General features: G+C 33.4%; 1 protein-coding gene across 12 annotated transcripts in view; it reads left to right on the forward strand.

Moving 5' to 3' along the window:
- Positions 1 to 18,665, forward strand: part of LOC138304801 (sarcolemmal membrane-associated protein-like) — a 76,224-nt gene extending 57,559 nt beyond the window's left edge. For 3 of the 12 annotated variants that reach the window (XM_069245075.1, XM_069245088.1, XM_069245086.1), the window contains 10 exons: positions 4,334 to 4,375; positions 4,874 to 4,936; positions 6,497 to 6,559; positions 7,316 to 7,378; positions 7,732 to 7,794; positions 9,798 to 9,932; positions 10,609 to 10,687; positions 10,965 to 11,193; positions 12,518 to 12,652; positions 13,025 to 18,665. In XM_069245075.1, coding sequence (XP_069101176.1) covers positions 4,334 to 4,375; positions 4,874 to 4,936; positions 6,497 to 6,559; positions 7,316 to 7,378; positions 7,732 to 7,794; positions 9,798 to 9,932; positions 10,609 to 10,687; positions 10,965 to 11,193; positions 12,518 to 12,652; positions 13,025 to 13,123 — 971 coding nt within the window. In that variant the 3' untranslated portion in view covers positions 13,124 to 18,665. The remainder of the gene's footprint in view (positions 1 to 4,333; positions 4,376 to 4,873; positions 4,937 to 6,496; positions 6,560 to 7,315; positions 7,379 to 7,731; positions 7,795 to 9,797; positions 9,933 to 10,608; positions 10,688 to 10,964; positions 11,194 to 12,517; positions 12,653 to 13,024) is intronic. The other 9 variants (XM_069245080.1, XM_069245077.1, XM_069245078.1 and 6 more) reach the window with 9 other exon arrangements.
- Positions 18,666 to 22,166: the final 3,501 nt, after the last annotated feature.

Below are 22,166 nucleotides of genomic sequence, written 5' to 3' on the forward strand. Positions count from 1 at the left end.
TGGTATTGGTATTTATGATTAAAATGTTTAATTATATGATATTAGCCTTTCAGTAATTACTCTGTTAACACATTTATTGTTTCCTTATGTTTTACAGAATGTCAGCATGCATGTATCATTTCAACTGGAAACAGTCTAGGAGAAGAATTGTGTGAACAAAAAGAAGTAATTTTCAACTGTGGAAGCTTAATATTGTAATAATTATCAATCCGAAAAAATTACTATCATCATCTTCAAATTCCTTATTGTGAATTTAACTGTAATATGATTTAAGCATATACCTGACATTTGTTTATATTCTATGACATGTACATGCTTGAAATGAAATGAAATGAATAAATAAAAGATAATTTAAATTTAAAACACAATATGACATTAGCTGGTATATTTTTTGTCAAAAACATTTTAAGCTTATCGTTCATAACACACTAATCATCACCTTCGAGACAATTTAATGAAAATCAATTAAACATTAATTTGTATAACACAGGTCGTCTTATGTTTTCCCCGCCTTGGCTATCAATGTATTAATTTTACCTTTTTTTCGGTCACCACATGAACTGCCTTTAAATCAATCACACCAATGAGACATACATTTACTGCATTCATTATAACACTGTAAGGCAATTCTGCAAGATCAGCGAACATTGTTGATTTACCTTGAATATCTACATGCACAGTATGGTACCATATGTAACAGGAGAGGAGAAAATGTAGCGGCAAGACCGGGATTCGATCCCGGGACTCTCCGAACACTAGCTAAGTGCTCTACCGTGCTCTACCTTGTCATCGATAATCGACCCAGTCCAGTCCCGCTACACTCCTCCCTCCCCACCAATTCTGTAACAGGAGAGAAGAAAATGTAGCTCTTCCGACTGAGCTACCTGATCACCGATAATCAACCCAGTCTGATCCCGCTACAAATATTTATCTGGTTATTTTATCTCCCTTCCTATTTTCAATCTACCTTTATGACTTAGAATCTTACCTGGTGGAAAAGAATATTTTGTCTTACAAATCTCGACAAATTATGCACACTGTGATTGTTGCAAGCTAAACTACGTATCCGCTAGCTGATTGCTGTTGATTGTTAATGATATCAAACACACTAATTACTTATTGTGCCAATGTAAATATATTCTACTCTTTTCAAATATTCCTGATTACTATTCATGTGTAATATCTCAAAACATTGACATGTGCACGGAGTACGGCGGACCAGACAGCCGATGTTTTGGACATCTGCTAGATATTTCAGTTTCAGGTTACGGTGGCCAATAAAAGAAAACAAACACAATGCGGTTTTCATATGTTATTTCTTCTAAATACAACACTTTTTGTGCAAGTTGTCAAGCATTTATGGGGAATATTTTGCATTGAAATTGTCACCTTCATACATCGGTTTTGGGACTCCCTGGACATTGTATTTTCCCATTATGTGATGCGCAAAATATACTGATAGTAGATTTTTTAAGCATTTTCAGCCCTAAAAAGTACCTGCGCAAATTATACAAGTTTTTACGGTATATGATATTGGAATGTATCCCAAACTTTTTATCATATTATTTGCCAATAACACTGTTATGATATCAGAAATATTTGATGGTCTACAACAAATGTTACCTGAATTTTAACAATATTGCATAACATGGAAATTAGAACTTAATATCAGAAAGATAAAAATTGTGATATTCTCAAGACGTAAATCGGTACCACAACACCAGTTGATGTTATGGAATACAGAATTAGATTTATAAGAATTGTTTACATATCTAGGTACAGAACATAATGTTAATGGTAGCGTTTTTAAAGAAAGGGAAAAAACCTGCTGAACATACAATTAAATCGGTGTTTGCTATTTATAAGAAATAAAGGAATGTATCTCTTCCTGTTCATCTTAAACTGAAAATATTTGATTCACTTGTAATGACAGTTTTAGTATACTCATCAGAGGTATGGGGATTTGAAAATAAAAAAATGTTGTAGAAAAATTCAGTTGTAATTTTGTAAAACAATCCTGAAGTTAAGAAAGTGTACAAACAATTTCATGGTCTATGGTGAGCTAACAAGTTATCCGGTTTGAATTGAAGTTCGGATACAATGTATATCAATCAACTTGCTGTTTTACAAAAGAATAGTTACAAAACTTGTTAAAAGTAGACCAATTGACCAATTTATTCAAAAATCACGTGGTGATATTGATAAGTCTTCTAGAGGACAGACATATTCTATATTTAAGACATTTTGTCATAGAAAAGTACGCCTCTTGTCTTTCTCTGCTGCAAACGATACTTGTTAACTGATACTGTGGTCCCTGGAACTTGATGACAATTGTCATCAAGAATGGATATTTTCATTAACATCAAATTAACAAGGAAAATGCTGAATGTGTTATAAAATCATTTGACATATAACATCATAGGAAATATTAGAATAGGCTTCCAAGATTTTAGTATTTGTCTCTTATTTTACACCTTGGTGTCCAAGGAATCCTCAAAAGTCCAAACTGGAAGGAACACCAGCCAAATTTATTTCTTATTGTACAAAACTACAGTAGTATTGACCTTAAAAATAAATTTCTCCTATCATCAAGACCGAGCCATTTAGTACTTTCAGTACTTTGATTTCAAATTTACTTTGACCTTAAAATTTAATCTAATGTAAATTGTACACAAAAGATAGTTTGATGACAATTTGTTGTTTAATTGAACTGGCATATCTTTAATAATTTGATAACTGAGTCCCCAAATTTAAAAGTTGAATTATTTTGGTTTAAGAAGAACATGTTTACAAACAATTGTATCCATACTATATGGAATTTTTTGAAATTTTCAAAAATAGAAAGCTTATATTATTTAGCTGATACGAGTCTTTGAAGGATGACATTGTGAACAGGGATGATAATATTTCACATTTACACACATACAGGACAACTATTGTTGTCATTTGATATCTAATTTTGAAGTATAGAGCCGATCTAATTAGAAATATATGTCCTTTATCCTTGAGAACAGCAACGCTTTGTCATAGTAGATGTTTAGATTTGTAATCAATGACCTTACAAATCATTAGCAACTTTTTTTATTGTAAACCCAATGTAATACAATTTCAGGGTTGAAGTTTAAGTTATTGAATATAAGGTATACATTTATTATGTACTATAATTATGTTATTTGCAAGAAAACAAGACAGTCTCTTCTTTAATGATGTGTACTTTAATCCTATTTACGATAAATGGTGCCTTTAGTGACTTTCTTTCTAATATAATTGAACATTTTGTATTCAAAGAAGGCGTCTTCATTCATTCCTGAGAGTTAAATAGCCCTTTCATACTTAATAGATTGAGAAGTACAGATAAAGTCTTGACTTACCTGCTTCATTTAAAATCATTTTGGAATCAATGCTTTTGATCATTTGGTACAAATAGTTACTTTAAAGTTCAATTATGGGTTTTTACTTTAAAAAATTTTTCTGATATACAACATAACATTCAAATGCTCACCTGTAGGTTCTGTAGTAATTTGAATAAGAAGTAGCATATCCAGAAATGTGAAATGTGTATAAATTATGGGAAAAAAATCTCATGAAGTACTTGAACAGGTTCATTAAGAAAATTGCTGCCTAATGTTTGATTTTTTTTTGTCCAACAGAATTTAGTCTTGTTTTGTTTTTCATAAACATAATATTTTAGCCATATACACATCACCAGTGTTAATTACAGAAAAAAAGTAATCCTGTTTTGTATATTAGTTACAAAAGTGTGTATCGACTGATGAGCTTAGCACTGCTTATACTTACCTGTCTGATGAAGTTCACATCACTACCAGCTGGTAAACCGTTGTTTAGTTGATCATTAGGTATTGGACAATTTTATGTTTGCCTGCAATCTTTTTAACAGTGTGAAAAATCATTGTTTTCTTCTTGTTGTAATCTTGCTCGCCAACCTAATACTTTCGATATAAGATGGCGTATTGAGGTGCATCAGCTCAGTGACACTTCTTTATCGTGCTGTATCAAGCTGCCCATGCGTAAAACTGTCATTGATTTGAGAGGATGGTTGTGTATGTAGCAACTTAACATCCCATAATTGAGTAGTGAGCTGAACATAGGAATACGTCTAGTACTGAAATGTCGTCACCCAAACCGCCAGATTCACCTCTGGCCACCGACTTCAAGAAATTCTGCTTTATACATTTTGAGGATGGCGATCTACCCTGTGAGTTGGGTTAAATTGGTCATCTCAAAACTTGCTACATTATCAGATTTAATATACTAGGTGATTACTTCCATTCAGAGGTGTCAGGATTTTAATGTTTCTGGTTTCTGTTTACAGCGGAACTCGATGAGACAAAGATGCGGGCAGACACACTGCAAGGTAACATATTTTTGGCTACAGATAAAAAAATATATATTCTCATCAGTTCTTTGGTCAATGAAATTATTTTTTACATGCCGCTAATCATCACTCGCAATAATTATATCTTTGAGCCAGATTTACTTCATTTTATTGTTACTAAGGTGGTGGTATGGCAGTTAAAAAAATAAAAATATTTTGTGTCAGCTTGTGCCTATAAATGGCTGCCCTGACTGTAGTGGTCACTAGAAACTTACAAAAGCATTGACTACTTAGAGGCTACTGTATTACAGTAAAACTTGAAATGCTTATCAGTTTATCTATCATTAAAACTCTATTTTGATCATACAAGATTGCTGACTTGTCTTTTGTAGACCTTTCTGACTTTGCAGTTTCTACGGCTAAAAACTTCTGTGAAAATCATAAATTGTTTGTGATGAAATTAATTTACAATTTTAATTGATTTACTAATGTGTGTTTTGAATAGACTAAATATTTATCAAATGTTCGTGATTTCAGACCAACTTTCCAAGGCTGAGACGACAACACAAGAAGTGAAGGAACAAATTCTTGATCTGAGAGGTATGTGTGGACTCATGTCCTGTTTGGTTTGTGTTTACTTTAACAAGGTTTTGGTGTAACAGTTTGGATTATTTGGACTTTTCTGCACAATTACAAACATCAGCATTACCTTATTTGGTGTTTATGTTTAGTCCCAGGTGCAAAATTGATCAAAATATCATCACATTCACATTATTATAGTATGATGATACTGGAGGACAAAGGAAAGTTAGAACAGGACAAAGGAACCTGCACAAACTTAGAAATATAATTCTGATGTAATTTGGGGGTAGAATAATTAAAGTATTGTGATTCTAACAAATAGAATGAACAGTATGGACAAACAAGGAGGATCGTATAGATTCCTACACTATCTTTTGTAAATTTCAGAACACAAAAAAATATCAAGTGAGTTCGTAGAGAAAGTTTACATTTATATTGTATATAAACATTTACCTCAGATAAAAGATCCTCATATAATGTGTACGTAATATGTTACAACTAATAAGGGTTTGGTATTTAACTGCAATTAAAATGAATAAAATGCATAATTAATATATATCTCTACCTGGTATATATATATTTATGGTTTGGGCCAGCTATATATATATATATATACTAAGGATAAATATAGCTCTGTATAACGATAGAGGAACGTAAATTATATACACACATTATTATATATTGTATGTTATTGCATGTAACATGTTCTAAAACAGGAATGCTTTGCCGTAAATTTGATTTTACAAAATATATGATAATTTGGATTGTTAGTTTCTTTAGTACTCATGACTCAATAAAACTTATTTCTATGCCCTCATCTTGCCATTTAGGGGAGGGGAAAGGAGGGGTAGGGCAAAAATGTGTCCATTCTTTCATTCAGTACTGATGTTAGTTTAGCAGGGTCTTTTCTGATAGCAACATCAATTTTTAAAATTAAATTTGCAAAGAACTATTTTTTAATGGAAGCACCTACTCTACGCGAGTGTCAAAAATGAGACTTATTAGTTTTGTTCAAATTTCATTTAAATAGAATGAAATAAGATCACTAACTGGTGTGAAATTTCAATTTTAAATAAATTAATAATGACAGTTTCTGTCATATTTGATGATACATAATTAATCCCTGGTTGATGTTTGGACATTTACCACGGTTGGGTTTAATTCCTGCATGTTTTAATAATCTATTCTTTCAAATGTTGACAAGATCAAAGATCAGCTGTCTAGCATCAAACAATCCCTTGAACAAACGGATAATAAACTTTATGGTCTGAATAGCTTTAAGTTAGAAGGGATGACCAAGAATTGTGTGGCGAAAAAAAAAAATGAGAACAGTTTAATGTCAACAAAGAAAGAACAATTACCCTTCAACACAATCTTCATACTATTTTCTTGTTTGATTTTGTATATAAAATGGTTCAAATATGAAAGCAAAATTACAAATCCAATATCACTACTTTTGATTAAGAATTTGTACAGAAGGTTGTGTTGAATTGTCTCCCCTGTTTATCCTAATTCTCTCTCATGCTAATTGCATCTGTTCTTGCATGTCATCTGTTCTGTGTTCTGATTGGCTAACAGACCGTCTTCTGGAGGAACAGGCACACACGAAATCAAATCAACAAGAAAATGAACAACTCAAGAGTGAGTGACCTCCCTTGGGATAACTTACTTCATTAGAACTTTTAAACTTAAGATATCGTTGTAAAATTCTATTAAAATATGTTTTTTTCAATGGATATCAAGGGGGGGGGAAATTGCTTCTTTCCTTTCAAGCAGACAATTTTGATTTATTTAAAAATTTCACATCATTATATTATTTTAGATATTTACTTTCGAATATTGGCAGTCAAAATAGAAAGAGGGAAAAATGTAATTTTTAGAAAGAGGGAAAAATGTAATTTTCAGAAAGGCAATTTTCAATTGGCCCATTCACCTGGGCAAAATCTTTTGCGATATGGGTTTGATTCGAGATTTATCAAACTAATTAATAAACATATATTAATGGACTTATTATAAAAAGCATTTATATTAACATAGTATTTTATATCCATTATGCATGTCACTATAGCCTTGACCTGTATCTTCTATACACGCTGAAGGAAAACTTTATTCCATCTTTGTATATTACAGGGTTAACTCCCTTGTGGGAAGGTATCTATCATTACGTCATTATTTTGTGTGCTCAATTAATGCCGTTTTCTCCTAAAAGTATGATGTTACGCCCGCAAACACATGACGTCACAATCAATACCTACCTGCAAGGGCAGACAACTCTGCAATATGCAAATACAGAATATATTTATCAAATGGACGTTGAGGTGTACAATTATTGTCTGATGATACGTAACTACAAAATTATAAAAATCCTAAGGTAACCAATAAGTTTTTGAATTTCAGGTCAATTAGATGAGGAGAAAACTCGTCATAAAGACACAAAGAAAGACTTGGAGGACGCAAAGCGTAAGTAAAAACAGTTCACCTGTCTATCCCTGAATATGTATTTCAACTCTTCTATTGTAAGGCTGGAAGAGTTAAATTTTTAATTTACAGGGATTTGTGAGTCGATTTGTATATTGACAGTCATTAAAGAGACGTGAAGACTATTTTACAGGAAAGGGGGGTTGGGATATCAAGTGTTTCTATATCGCTAAAATAATCTGATCGATAACTGTGTAAATTTGTCTGTGTCAAAATGTATTCCTATTACAACCATTATTTCCTATTATAACTATAATGATATTTTATATTAATTGACATACTAATTTTTAATTGTATCTCATTAAATAAGAGTTTTAACACATTTGTTATTGCAGGAATACAACAAGAAGCACAACAGAATGCTAAACAAAGTCATAATGAAACAGAGCAGCTCAAAAGTAAGTGTTTAAAGCCGTGCCTCACCTCAGAGTGGCGCCGCGGTCTGAAGCTAGTCTGCCGTTTGCCAGATACATATCTCATGATGTATCAGTTGACAGCTTCATGCCAGTCTGCATTTGGCCAAATTTTCATGCATCTGAAGAGTTTGCAATTTTCACTCAATAAATCAAATGAAATAAGGAATCATGAATTAATGTCTACAAATGTCAAATGCACAAATTTTCAGAAATTGAATATTAGAAAAATGCATATAAAAAAAAGTTTTATCAAGTCCTTTCTTTATTTGGTATTTCGAAAACAGCTCAAAAATCATTTGGAATATGAGATAAATCATGCAGCATCCTTTATAACTGATTAAATATGGACGCTTTTAAAGTATGATAAATGTTTTCCTCACTGGTGTTGGATGAAAGGTGATGGGAACCTAAATAAAATTATTACTTAAGTAAAATCTCACTTAATATATTTGACAGGACTGAGTACATCACAAGGTTATTTTAAGCATTATGCTTAGATGAAAAGATTGGTCCAAAATGTTAAATTTTATTTCATTCTTGAGAAAGAGGCCTACAAATGTAAATTTTCAATTGGAGATTGATTTATGAATTTTCACTGAAAACCAAAGAATTGACTCTTTCGGACAATAATAAGGTATCTTTTTAACTGAATTACATTGATTTAAAACCAACTATCTGTATGTACTTTGGTATCATATTTGAAATAGGTTTGTATGAACAACTTTGTTGGCATGTTGAAGCTATTGCGTCTAGCTGATTCTGACTGCTTTCCGGATCTTTTCCTTACCAAAAATGCTTTTTTGTGTGCTTATTCAATATTGTAATAACTTTTCTGTTTGAAACAAGAAGAGCAGAAAATTGTATCATAAATGTTTAGATGTAAAAGTTCAAAATGAAACTATGATCATAAAAAAAAAAAATATGAGAAAAATTGTATACTGTATTTTACCGAATTGGCGCCCTTGTCCCTGTAAGTGCCCTTCTACCTTTTTGAGGCCCCGAAATCACTTATAATTAATTACCTGGAATAAAAAACAGACAGAAAATATTAAAACCATATATAAGGATATGTTTTAAGGCCGAATTTGTGGAATAATGTTGTGAAAGTGTCTAAATCTGGTCCTATTATGCGGCCATCACTAATCACCTTGGGCACTTATTGGGTTGAATACAGTATTACAATGTAAAACATTTGATGTTGTCAATAACTATCACCATATTTCCAAGGTCTGAGAAAAAAAAATGAAATATGGAAAATGAATAAATTACTGAATTAATAAAAACTTAGTAATATTGAATTCAATTTGTAAGGTATTTATAAAATAGGCCTGCATGGTATCGAATATCAGTCTGGCCATACAGCTAACAAGCCTTTATTGTACAAGCTTTGAACATTTTCTTTGCATGGCAACATTGTTAAATACTACCTTTATGCTGAAGCAGTCTAATATCTAAATAACTTGTCAGAATGTTATAACCATCAGTAAAGCTTGGTGGACATTTTGGCTGGACAATCGTGATGACCTCTACAATATTATTGGCTTTATTACATGTTATTCATTTCAATATGTTGACACAATTATTGTGTCAGCTTGGTGCGCTTTTGTATCTCTTTTACAATATTTTCATTTCATTCCTTTTGGAGCGGTTCCCCCAATGAATGTTGTATTTTCCTTGGTATTGTGTACCTTTCTCATCGTGTTTCTTTTCTTCTCTTTTCATTTTTGTGATTGCTCCTTCCTGCTTGGATATAAGTTTTGCTACTTTCAGCTGTGTAGATTTGGTAGATAGAGATACTCCCCCTTATTCCCGCATGTTCTGTTGTGATCACTATGGAAGGCATGGTTTTTTTCTCTTCATTTCTCTTTTGAATGATTTGCTTTTGACAGCATGTCTGATGATGGTTTGTGGCTTTTTGTTCTCTCTGCCTGGTGTTTAATCACCTGTTTTGATGGAATCATCTTCATAATGTATTTCATTTATAGTCAAGGTACGCCATCTTCAAGAGAGAGTTGACGATCGTCGAGAGAGGGCACGAGACTCGCATCATTCGCGATTCTCACACTCTCACTCCGAACCTCATAGTCCTACCACTTCTAAACAGAGAGGTAATATCGCTGGTAATTGTCAACATTTTCTTTTCATCTTTTTTGATTAATCTACATTTCCATCCCAACTTTCATCAATTCATTATTCATCACACCAGTTGGTTGTTTTTTTGGGCTCTGTAAATGAAACCCGTCTTAAGTTGACTACCGGTATATTATACATAATGATGTTAAACAATAGCACCAGTTGTCAAAATCATTTCAATGATCTTCTATACCTGTGATTTTAGTTACTTTAACTCTTTTCCGTGATTACTTGGTTTAGTTTGTTTAGTCATTGGTTGATTTGCATGTCTGAAATCGTTCATGGTTCACTGTGTCCATCAGTCATCTTAAGGCTATCCGAAGTTGGAATTTGCTCACAACTGAAGTTTACTATTCATAAGGACAGGATTTAGTATGAAAGAGTTTGTAGATGAAGTCCCCAATATTCCCAGTATTTTGACTGATTTCATGTTAGACGACCTTTAGAACTGTTGTTTGTACTCCGAAGCATGGTATGGTGTGATGTCATTTACAGTTTTTTCTCCAGTTTTATATCAAATGAGTTACATGCATACCTGGTTTAAGGGTCTGTGGCATGACTGCTCCCGTGATTGGTTGGTTTGCCAAACTGATATGTAAACTGAACTCTGATTGGTTGGAATATATGCTATTAGCCTTGTGTTCTTTTTTCTTCTTCTCGAAGCAGCTGAATTCACTGCTCTCAAGGAGGAATGTTCAAGTCTACGGAAGCGAATCCAGGCGATTGAAGCTGAGATGAAAATGTAAGCAACAACTGTTCTTTACTCAAACAAGAAACATTTGATATTATGTAAATTTCATCAGAGTGTGAATTAGTATAATTTTTGAAGCAGTCATCTATTTGAGACCCTTCTACATTCCACAGACAATTCTTTGTCTTTTATTTCTTCAAATATTATTGATGGAATCTGCCTGAAGTTTCATCTTTGATTTCAACAAATTAAAGTTTATTAATTGATATTAAACTCTATGGTCAAACCGTGAGGTTGCAGTAGACATTGACCACTGTCTGTGTTGTAGGTCGCGGAAGGAGAACCTACAGCTCTCTGCTGAATACAACAAGCTTCAGGAGTCATACAAACACCTAGAGGCCCTCAAAGTACAGCTCGAGATGAAGGAGCTGGCCTGGAAATCTAACCTCACAGACTCACAAAAGGAATCGGAGCAAGCCTTGCAGGAGGTGAGACAGGTCTCCACTCCCGGGGCAGGGGCCTCTCCCCAGGGGGAGTCCTCAGCTGATCTCACAAATGTAGGTATAGGGGTGCCTTTTTGTCCCCCACCCTCGCTGTTGTGTGGCCACATGTCCTTTCCTCCAGTGTTAAAGCTTTCAGCCTTTAGTATGGGGCTTAGTCCTCCGCATTACAGTTTTAGTTCATCCTGTAGCTAGTAAGTATGTGTGACTTTGGTTTTATGTGCACGGATGATTTTTCTCTGCTTATGAATTTTTAATGTTGGTTATTAGAACTTTAATTTATTTTTCTTGATGAATTTATTATTTTATATTTCTCTTGATGAATTTATTATTTTGTATTTCTCTTGATGAATTTAAAAGAAATGATATTAGTCTTTGGCTAATTCGATAAGATTACCATAGTCTTAGCATGATTATTACTGAATGAACTTTGACCCATGACCCTTGCCCTATAGATCTATTATGAACTATTTGTGTTGAACCCTTGTTCATTGTCACCTACTTGGTTCATGCTGGAGATTGATTCTAGTTCAATCAGTCAATATGAAGTTATCTTCTGTTGTTTTCAAAATGATCCAGGGAACAAAAATATCAATTTAATAGTTTAATTTTAGCATTTTTACGCACCACTTTGAAGTGTTTATTGATGTACAGTGCTAAGTTTTGTAAAAAGTATTTTTTGGTATGTAACCACCAAATTGTGCTAATTTATGTACTCTCTAATAATTCAAATAAAAATTCAATTTTTTTTTTCGTATTTAAGTTAAAATTTCACTATAAAATAATGTTTACAATACATCAATGAAACATGATCCTAAGTATTGAGATGCACTCCAGCCAATAAATTACTGATCTTTAAATTAATGTAAGCAAACTCTGAGACCTGGTTTTAACTCATTCACCCCTGAAAACACATTTAGACTCTTCTAAATTAAGACTAGACCAGTCCATTATAACACTTCAGGGGTGGATGAGTTATTGTATAAACCATAACATTCAGTGACATAGGTCCCCCCATCAGTGGCAGGTTGTTGGTATTATCCCTAGATACAGATTTCTAACAGTTGTCCTACCACACCTGGGCTACCCTGGTTTAGTTAACTAGACTTTAAGTTTTCCTATTAATTTGTTTCCAAAGTTAGCTTTGCATGGCATGACCTGTTTTTCCTATAAAGATGTATTGTAATATTGTTGGTCAATTTAAATTTGTATAATTGTAGGAGAAAACAATAAATCATAACAGCACTATATTATTGTTTAATATTTACAAGTTGGAAATGTATATTTTGACTAAATGAGAATATGAAATAAACAAATTTTAAATTGATAGATAATGCTTTATTTACTTCAAAAATATGAAATTTCTATTTAACTGTTTCAGCTTGAGCATTCACGAGAGGAAGTAGCCATATTGACAAAGAAATGTGAGGACTCCGTGACAAAGATTGGAGAACTTAAATCAGAAATAGACAACATGGCTGAGGACTATCATCAGTTAGCCAACAGATCAAAAATGGTGAACTTTGTTATAGATACTACTTCAATTTTTTTAAACACGGAAATATTTTTGTTCAGAGAACCGACTGATATAATATATAGTGTAGATATTTCTTTGACGATACAGCTATGAGGAAATCAAGTTCTTAAATATATTTCTTTCAAAAATGATTTTGAAAAATGAAATTACCTCCTTCGTTTAAGAAATTTTAATGTTTAAGTGCAGTTTAACTACTGTCTATGAAATTAATTTTCTCAGATCCCCTATGTTAGATTGAACTTCGTTTGTCATCCTGTTTAAGATAAAACTTGTTCTTTTTTCCTCCCGTTTGTATTGTACTTGTTGTTTTTTCCTCCTGTTTAATGCTGAACTTGTTCTTTTTCTCCTCAGCAATCGTTCGCCTCCAGCATACCTCTGCTTATGCTGCTGTTCGGAATCCTAATGGCCTTGTACCCATGGCTAGCCCAGCTCACAGCGACTACGACTTGACCCTTGCTAAACTACAGTATAGAACATACCATTTACAATCATTGATATACAACTCAACACAGCAGTTACCGTGGCAACCATGAAAGGATTGTTGCTATGGCAACCAGGGACAATGTTGTGTTGAAGTTGATGTTGCAATTTTTCATGATCATTACAATCACCAGGACATTGGACCAGTGGGCGTGCGTGTGTGTTTGTGTGTGTTATGTCAAAAATGGACCAAATTACATTTTCTTGTTTAATGTGAAGAATCCATATTTGATAGCAACGACACTGAGAAATAGATGTTACTTGTTTGAAGATAAAAATCCATTTGTTTACACAGTATTTTTGTGACAGTGTGATCATTAAGTCATTTAATAGTTTCCATTAAGTGTGAAAGTTCCCACATACAAACATGAAATAATCAGGTACACAGAACAACAGAATGCTCAGTTTGGTTAGCTTTCATTTCGCAGAATCATTTTTGAGCTGTCTTAGAAAATATATAGAGATAACTGGAACTACAGCTTTGCATTCAAGCATAGAACTAAATTGTTTGGTTGTTTACATTGATTAATGAATACAAAGTAATGTTAAACCCAGATCAGCAGGAAAGCTTAGGATGCTTTGCTTTTCTTGAAAAGTCGTTAACGACGGTTATAAATATTAACAATGGTTTAAGTTGTTTATATCTTTTGTATTGCCAATTTTATGTTTTGTATTTCAGCCATTTTGTGATATTTAATGTTAGTTGAGAGAATTTTTGTTTCACCAGATTGACTGTATGTGCGTAATAGTGTAAATGATCAGTTCTACAAGAGGTGCACAAGTTATCTCCCTTGGTATTAGATATTTCACACAAAGGTGAAAGGACACTAGTCTGTTTAATAAACCTAGCAATTGTAAATTACCACATGCTAATGCATTGATGATATAGTGGAATGGTAATTTCCTGAAGACTTCTGAATTTAAAAGGGTGATTTTCAAAGAAACAAATTTTTTAATTTGAGGAATAGTACAAGATGGAGAATAGTTAATTTTATTGAATGGTGAATAATTTGTAAATGTTATGATAAACGTAGCTTACAAGGTAGCAATGGTGCTAAGAAACTCAGGTGGGGTACTAAGCTTGTGTGATGAATTTTATGCGGGTGTTAAACATTATAAGTAGGGGATAGCTTTCAGGGAGGGGTGGGTGTGTCAGCTTTTGTTACTATTTCTCCCAGATGATTTAAGGTTTATTCCAATTTCACAGTATAATTGTGTATGCTACGACGGGAGATAACTTGTTTATTATACCTCATCTAATGTTTTTTTTCTCCTTTGGCATGTGAAATTGAATTGGCATGACAGGTAATATTGTGTACATATACCAAAGTCTGTTCAGTGTATATATGTAGATATGTATAGATAGTAATGGACATTTAATATGAAATTATTTATATACATTTTTTTTTTGTGTGAATAATACCCATTTAAATAATCCCTGTGAATAGACCTAATGGCTTTACATAACTACAGACAATAGGAAGTTAAATCATTCTAAAGCCAAAACGTTATACTTCAAATGCAAATTCACCACTTCATAAATTCCTCAGTTAATTATACGTATCTACACACACATTCACAACGCTCATGAGTGAAGAAATTGAGTTAGTATTATTTTATTCTGAAGAAAGACAAAGTACTCCGAAGCTATATAAACTGCTGATAGAAACTGTCTCTTTTAAATGTCTCTACTGGTGGACCATGTCGACTACCAATCTGGAGAATTCCAATGGAGAATGTGACCAGAAGTTGTAAAGTATCCTCGTCTTCCTACAGCTGTTACAGAAATACGTCTGTACTTCCACCTGGTCATTTTCAGTGATATGTAATACTTTGCTGAATGATGAAGCTGTTAAAAGTAAGATTATAATCCTCGTGTTTCTCTGCTGAATTCGTCTTAAGTCCCAGGTGTAAATCACACAGATGTTTATTTGCTGTATCACCAATAATTCATCTCTCAAACCCTTCTTATTTGATTGGTTTCACAAAGTGTTGAGGCAAAATCTTGTCCAATCAACAAGACTTTTGAAACATTCTCTTAACAAGAGTTCAGATGACATACACACTTGTATAGTGGCGTGCAGTGTTATGAGTATGTATTTATAACTACAGCACAGCCATGTGCCCAGGGGTCAATAATCATCAGTGTGATTTATACCTGGGACCAAGGATGTGCTGAACTAGGACATATGGCTACCTGACGGACAGTAATATCTCTGTCAAACATCAGAACAAAATTAATAATCGTGCTGAAAATGTTTTAATACAGGAATATTGATATGTAATCTACCAGCAATAACTACACATATAACCTGCTTCCTAAGTATCTGTCTCCTCGTCGTAACATGTGACTTGATGTGACCTTGACCTCGGAGGACCATTGTGTTACATGATCTGTTTATGTGAGGAACCGTGTTGTAACCTGTATGATATGTCACACATTAAGATGGCTGTTCTATGTCCATCTGTTTATAGTGCTAAATTATTCACCAAAGGTGTAACCAATATATCCATACATGTTGATATATGTATACAGCAAGTTTATTTGTGAGATGACTATTTAACTGGGACAGGGGACTGTTATAGATATAAAATGTTAGTTGTATCAAATCTGCCTAGTACTTGCTGGCTCAATTGAACGTATGGTCTAGATGAAATACAAGTGGTATAATATTATGCCACCTCATACGATTTATCAAATAGTAGTTCAGTTATATGGACTTCAGAATAGAATCATTAATTTTACATGCTTGATCTTTTGTGATACAACATTATATAGACGAAATGCTGAATGATACAAATTTTTGTTTATATGCCAGTTATTTCAAGTCCATTGTTTTGGTTGATTTATGGATTTGAATTGGAAACTTTAAATAAATGAGAAAATAAAAGTTGTCTACGGAGTCATTCTGAACACAATACACAGCAAAAACACATGTAGATTTCAGAAAGTAAAATAGTACTACACATACACTATATATAAGGGGTAAGTTTAGTATGGAGATTGGCGTTGGCCACATTTTACTGTAGTGCCATGGTCAGCTGTTCTTCCCTCAGCTCTGTGCCTTACTCAACTCTCTCAATCAGCATTTTAAAGATTTCCTCAAAATGTTTGAAAAACCCAAATGTTTTGCACTTTAGTTTCCAATTTTTTCAGAATTTTTAGACACATTTTAAAATTATATACCATTAGACATACTACATTAGCATACTACATTGCATTTTGTAATTATTTCTCAAAAGACAAGAATGGACACATAAGAATAACCATATGGTGCTGATTTATTCTGGGACCATTCATTTCAGTAAAAAGCAATGCTCATATCTACATTCTTATAGATATATCCCGTTATTGTCATGGAGTTGTGTATTTCTTCCAAGTCATACAAATTTAGTAAGTGTCAGTAAACTATATATATAAAAGTATGATCATATATTGTATAAGACCTACATGTGTAGTTTTGAAAAACTGGAAATGGAATGAATGTGGTAAAACTGTCATACATATTCCGTCTTTGCATATTACAGAGTTAGCTCCCTTGCGAGTAGGTATCGATTGTTACGTCATTATGTTGTGAGCGCAATTCACGTCATTTTCTCCGAAACGTATGACGTTACGCTCGCAAACACATGACGTCACAATCAATACCTACCCACGAGTGCAGATAACTCTGTAATATGCAAATTCAGAATAAAGAAAACAAACTAATTTTAGACAATATGAATTTGTTTCAAGAGCTAGCTCACGCTATTTTCTTTAGTTGGTAATCTGGAACATGCTATTTTACCCAGGTATCATCGGATCATTAGCCATTTCCCATTTAGTATTGTAATTTAGTTACTATAAGGCAGCATTGTGAGTTCACATCTAGAATTTAATTTTATTGGTTTGCTTTCCATCAATTTAAACATGTCCTTTATTTTGAGACATCCCATAATGCTACATGTTTTCTTCAGATAGAAGGGAACTGATTTTGTTTCTATTTCTTAATTTTCTCTCAACTTATCATTAAAACTAATGTTCTTTTATCAGCTGTAGTAGTTTATAGTCATCAATTTCTGGAAAACAATTATTGTATCATTCTAAAATTAACAATTTTGAATTATTAAGATATTTCTATCAAAATTAGGACAATTGTTAAACCTTAAAAAATTTAAAGGCTGCTTATGAAGAGATTAATTCAGATAAAGTTAAGAAATAGAAATCTGTGGCATTAGCTTGATTTAACACTTGTTTTCGCCTCCACATAGGCCTGGCAATCAATTTGAAAGGCCCAAGGTCCAGTCATCATTCTTTAGTTAATCGCCTACCATCTTTCGTGGCAGGGTTTCGCTGTACGTACTCGAGGGGCATAAACAACTTGAATCGTAACAAACAGAGAAAACCTTCTAAATTTGATGTCTCCTTAAAGAATTTAGAAGAATTAGAAGAATATTGGCAGCATGTGAGTTTCTGTGGACAGTTTTAGGGATGAAGTGATTGGGTAACCTTAATAACACATGTTTAAATACATGGTAAGTGTCAAAAATCAGATTTTTACATTTGTGGGTCAGTGAATCTCAGAGTGGAAGATTTTTCTGTAACTTACTTTAATTGTCAGAATTTTGTTTCCTTCTCTGTCTTAAACCAGTCACATTCAAACTATACCTACCGGTATACATGTAATTGTTAAAATCAGTATAGCAGCTACTGTAGCTGTGATTTGAACAAAGAAGTTAAATACATGTAAAGAAAAAAGGTGATACAAATGACTGATACAACTGATTTGTTTTTTGCAAAAATAAGATAAATATTAACAAGAACAGTAATTCAAATATAAATTAAATTGATAGTTATTCTTTACTTAAATAGAAACCATTTTATATTTGATTGAGATAACATGTACAGAAATTAACCAGTAACCATAGTAATCAGTATAGTGTATTATTTATGACCTTGACCTCATTCTCCAGAGGTCATAAACGTTGATAAATGGAGAATAAGATATTGGTATATATTTCTCTAAACAGTCCACTAACTTCTGAGAAGAGTGCTATTATGATGTCACTTCTTTGTGATATATGTTTCTATAGTAACATAACTTTATCATGTGATGTATGATGACATCATTTCCTGTGTTTCTGTGGTGACGTCACTTTGTAGTGTATATTTGTACAAAACCATGGTAAAATTTGTGACGCTACTTCCTTTTGGGTACCGTTCGTCACTTCCTGTGAAGAACATTTGTAATGTGATGTCACTTTCTGTTATTTCTATAAATACATTGTGAGATGGGTGTTTATATTGTTTTCGTCCGTTCTTGGCTGTGTATGCTATGATGCTTTCTGACTTACAGAAGGAGATTTTGGCTGTTGTTGTGTACATAGAAACCGTGTAGATTGTGCTTTTTTGTACATATTCCAAAGAGAGCAGTGTATTGTTGTTCCAGTTTATACACAGTTGTATTGATGTAACTGAGTCTTTTTCTATTATCATTTAAACAAATAAACCTATGCAGATTGCACCCTTTGACCTTGTGTTTGTTCTTACTTCAGCTCTATTTGAAACACAAATTCTCCTTAAAAGCATACTGAAATTATAATAAGATTCGAAAGATTAGTTTTCCAATATTTCATACCCACCGTCATCAGATGGTGGGCTATTCAAATCGCTTTTCATCCATGGTCTGTCCTTGCGTCTGTTAACAATTCTTGTTATTGCTATTTCTCAGAAAGGAATGAAGAGATCTGTCTGAAATTTGATATGTAGGTTCCCTTAGGGCCTTAGTTGTGGAAATTGCATTTTGGGACCAATCAGTCTACAAGATGGCTGACAAGCAGCCATCTTGTATTTTGATTATTGAAGTTTGTTACTGCTATTTCTCAGAGTACCAAAAGCATCTGTCTTAAATTTCATATATAGGTTCCCTTAGGGCTGTAGTTGGGGGTTGCAATTTGGAACCAATCAGTCTACCTGATAGCCAATAAGTTGCCATCTTGGATTTTGATATTTGAATTTTGTTAAGCAGAGAAAAGATCCCTCTTTCCATTATTAAATATAGTTCATTCTTTGGTGGGCGCCAAGATCCCTCTGGGATTTCTTGTCTTAGCTTCAATTGACATTGCCTGTATAATAAGTTCTACATTGAGGCTGATTTTCATTTGTAGATATATACTGTATTAAAACTACTTTATTTTCTAGTTTAGCTCCAAAAATGAAGAGTTCCACTATACAAGCAGACACAACACAAATATACTGCAGTCTCCCAAAACATGCACCACACGCTACACACCACATACATGGGGGTAGTCCTGACATGACTTTTGCTGTTAATAGAAACTTAATTTATCAAACAAACAAATATTTTCAAGTATCCAATATTTCATATCTTTATTTTTGCGATCAAGGGCTTTGCTGGCAATGGCGCATTCATAACACTGTGTATACTGTTGTTAAACAATGGGCTGTAATGGTCATCTGACTATTAATTAGACAATGCATCATATAGTAGAACTGAAGTACACAGTATATCGTTTGAAGATGTTAGCCTATTTGATCCCTGTGACCTTGAATTCAGGTTAAGGTAGTTCATTTGAACAAACATGGTATCCCAGCATATCAAAGGCTCATTATCAGATCTCTAGGGCTTTTAGTTATTCACAAGAAGTTGTTTAAAGATTTTAGCCATTTGTACCAGTGTGACCTTGAAGGAATGTCAAGGTCATTCTTTTGAGAAAAAAAGGTTGCCCTTAATCCCAGCATGTCGCAGGCCCAACATAAGGTCTTTACGCCTCTTATTTACTCATAAGAAGTCGTTAAAAGATTTAAGCTATTTTCACCCCAGTGACCTTGAAAGAAGGTCAAGGTCATTCGTTTGAACTATTTTATAGCCCTTCATCACAGCATGTCACAGGCACAATATCAGGTCGCTAGGCCTCTTTATTATTCACAAGAGGCAGTTTAAAGATTTTAACCATTTTGACCCCCTGTGACCTTAAACAAAGGTCAAGGTAATTCGTTTGAACACACCTGGTACACCTTCATGCCAGCATGTCACAGGCCACATATCAGTACCCCGTGACTTTCGGTTATTGAGAAGAAGTCGTTTGAATGAAAAATGTACGCACGGCGGACAGCGCACCAAGACTGACGATGACAATAGGTCGTCTAACCATTTAGTGCTGTTAAGACAGGAATATAAATTATTCGTTGTATCTAAGCTCATTTAACTGAACAAAACGATTGATTTTCAGAACAAAAATCGGTCACTGAAATCTGTAGCACGCTTGGATGAAGGACAACCAAGTTTGTTCAAATGAATGACTTTGACCTTCATTCAAGGTGACACAATAATCAATTATGCTGCAATCTGTCAACGACTTACTGTGTATTTCAGTTCTGCTTTATATTGTATTAAAAGCTAAATGACCGTTATGGCCCATTAGGCCTCTTGTTCCAGAAACATTTGAATCTGAGTTCCGCGAAAAATGAAATGGTTTACTGTGCGTCTATATGTTCACAGTAAATCATTTTGTATTAAAGAAATAAGTTCTTTGTATATGAATATTTGCCTGAAATCGAAATTAAAGAATACTATTGATCGCTTAATGTGCAATGTTACTCCAAAATGTTATTATTAAGAAATACAATCATGAAACGAACCCGAATCCGTTGAAAAGTTCGATAGCGGTGGAATGACAACTTTTCAATACAATCTCGCAAGGAAAGAAGGTTTCATCTCGAGTGAGTTGCAAGGTACTCCATTTATATCATCGGAATGTAGACAACTATATACTTACAATCAGCTGAAAAATTTCCATGGCGTTTTGGAACTAAATCATTTGTCGTCTGCTCGTTAAAACTTCAGTCATTCAAAATTTTCACGTTTGTTCGTCCTTTTGGATAATTAAGTTTAAAAGTTTTTTCCAATATTAGCGCTTGCCCATCAGGAATCAAAATCTTTTTGGATGTTGGCATTTAAGTAATAATATCAACGCGATTTTAATTGACAGGCAATGCGCATTTCGGGATGTGAAATTTGAGACGATAGGGATAGCTTTTCCGACGACATTGTCTCAAACCTTAGCCTTTTTCATTTAGCATTTTTTCTGAAGATTAGTTTGGATTAAAATGTATCCGTTGTAAAGAGCTCATTGAACTAAACAAAACGATTGATTTTCAGTACAAAATTAATTGTTTAACTTTTGGCGAAATAACATTTGGATTGTATTGAATTTTAAGCGCTGAGAGTGCAATATGGACATTGGAACAAAGCATTTGTGGTGTAAGCAATGCGTTCGGGGCTTACCAGGTTTGGGACGGAACGTTGTAATTCTTATTTTCAACATTGGGAATGGGTCCACAAAATGCACAGCAGAGAGATTTATTCCCATAGAATAAAATCTATTTGGCTGTAGAATTGCTTAAAATATGCAATGTTAATTACAAAATATTTTAAAGCTTTACAAACACATATCGCGCTATGACAACTTTGTATTGCAATTTAGCGGAACATTCCGGTTGTAATGAAAATCTATATGAAAGGGGCGTTTCAATTATTACCTCAAAAGGATACTTCACCTTGTAATTTCTTAACTTTGTTGATTTTTGTCTTTATACTTACAATAAGTTTTCCATTCCATGACGTTTTGGACCTTCAATATTTGTTCGTCTTCTCGTTGAAACGTTGGCAATTCAAAACTTTCAAATATGGCCGTGGTTTTTGCAGACGACACGAAATATTTCACCAAATTTTCAGCGCATGCCCAACAAGAACCAAAATTTGATTGGATGTTGGCGCTGGGGGAGAAATTTCATGCGATTTTGATTGGCAGGTAATAGATTCTGTGACACAGTTTTAAATATTTGTTTAATTTCATTATTTTTAGGAGTCGACATGAAGTTAGTGTTTTGTGTTATACATTTTGAAAAATCTCCTTAAATTCGAACTTCATGTACAAATATTACACACCACTCCCTCAAAAAAAAAAAAAAAAAAAAAAAAAAATACAAACCTCCTCGCTGTCATTGTCG

This window comes from Argopecten irradians, chromosome 12 (genome assembly GCF_041381155.1).
Source record: "Argopecten irradians isolate NY chromosome 12, Ai_NY, whole genome shotgun sequence".
Lineage (NCBI taxonomy): Eukaryota > Metazoa > Mollusca > Bivalvia > Pectinida > Pectinidae > Argopecten > Argopecten irradians.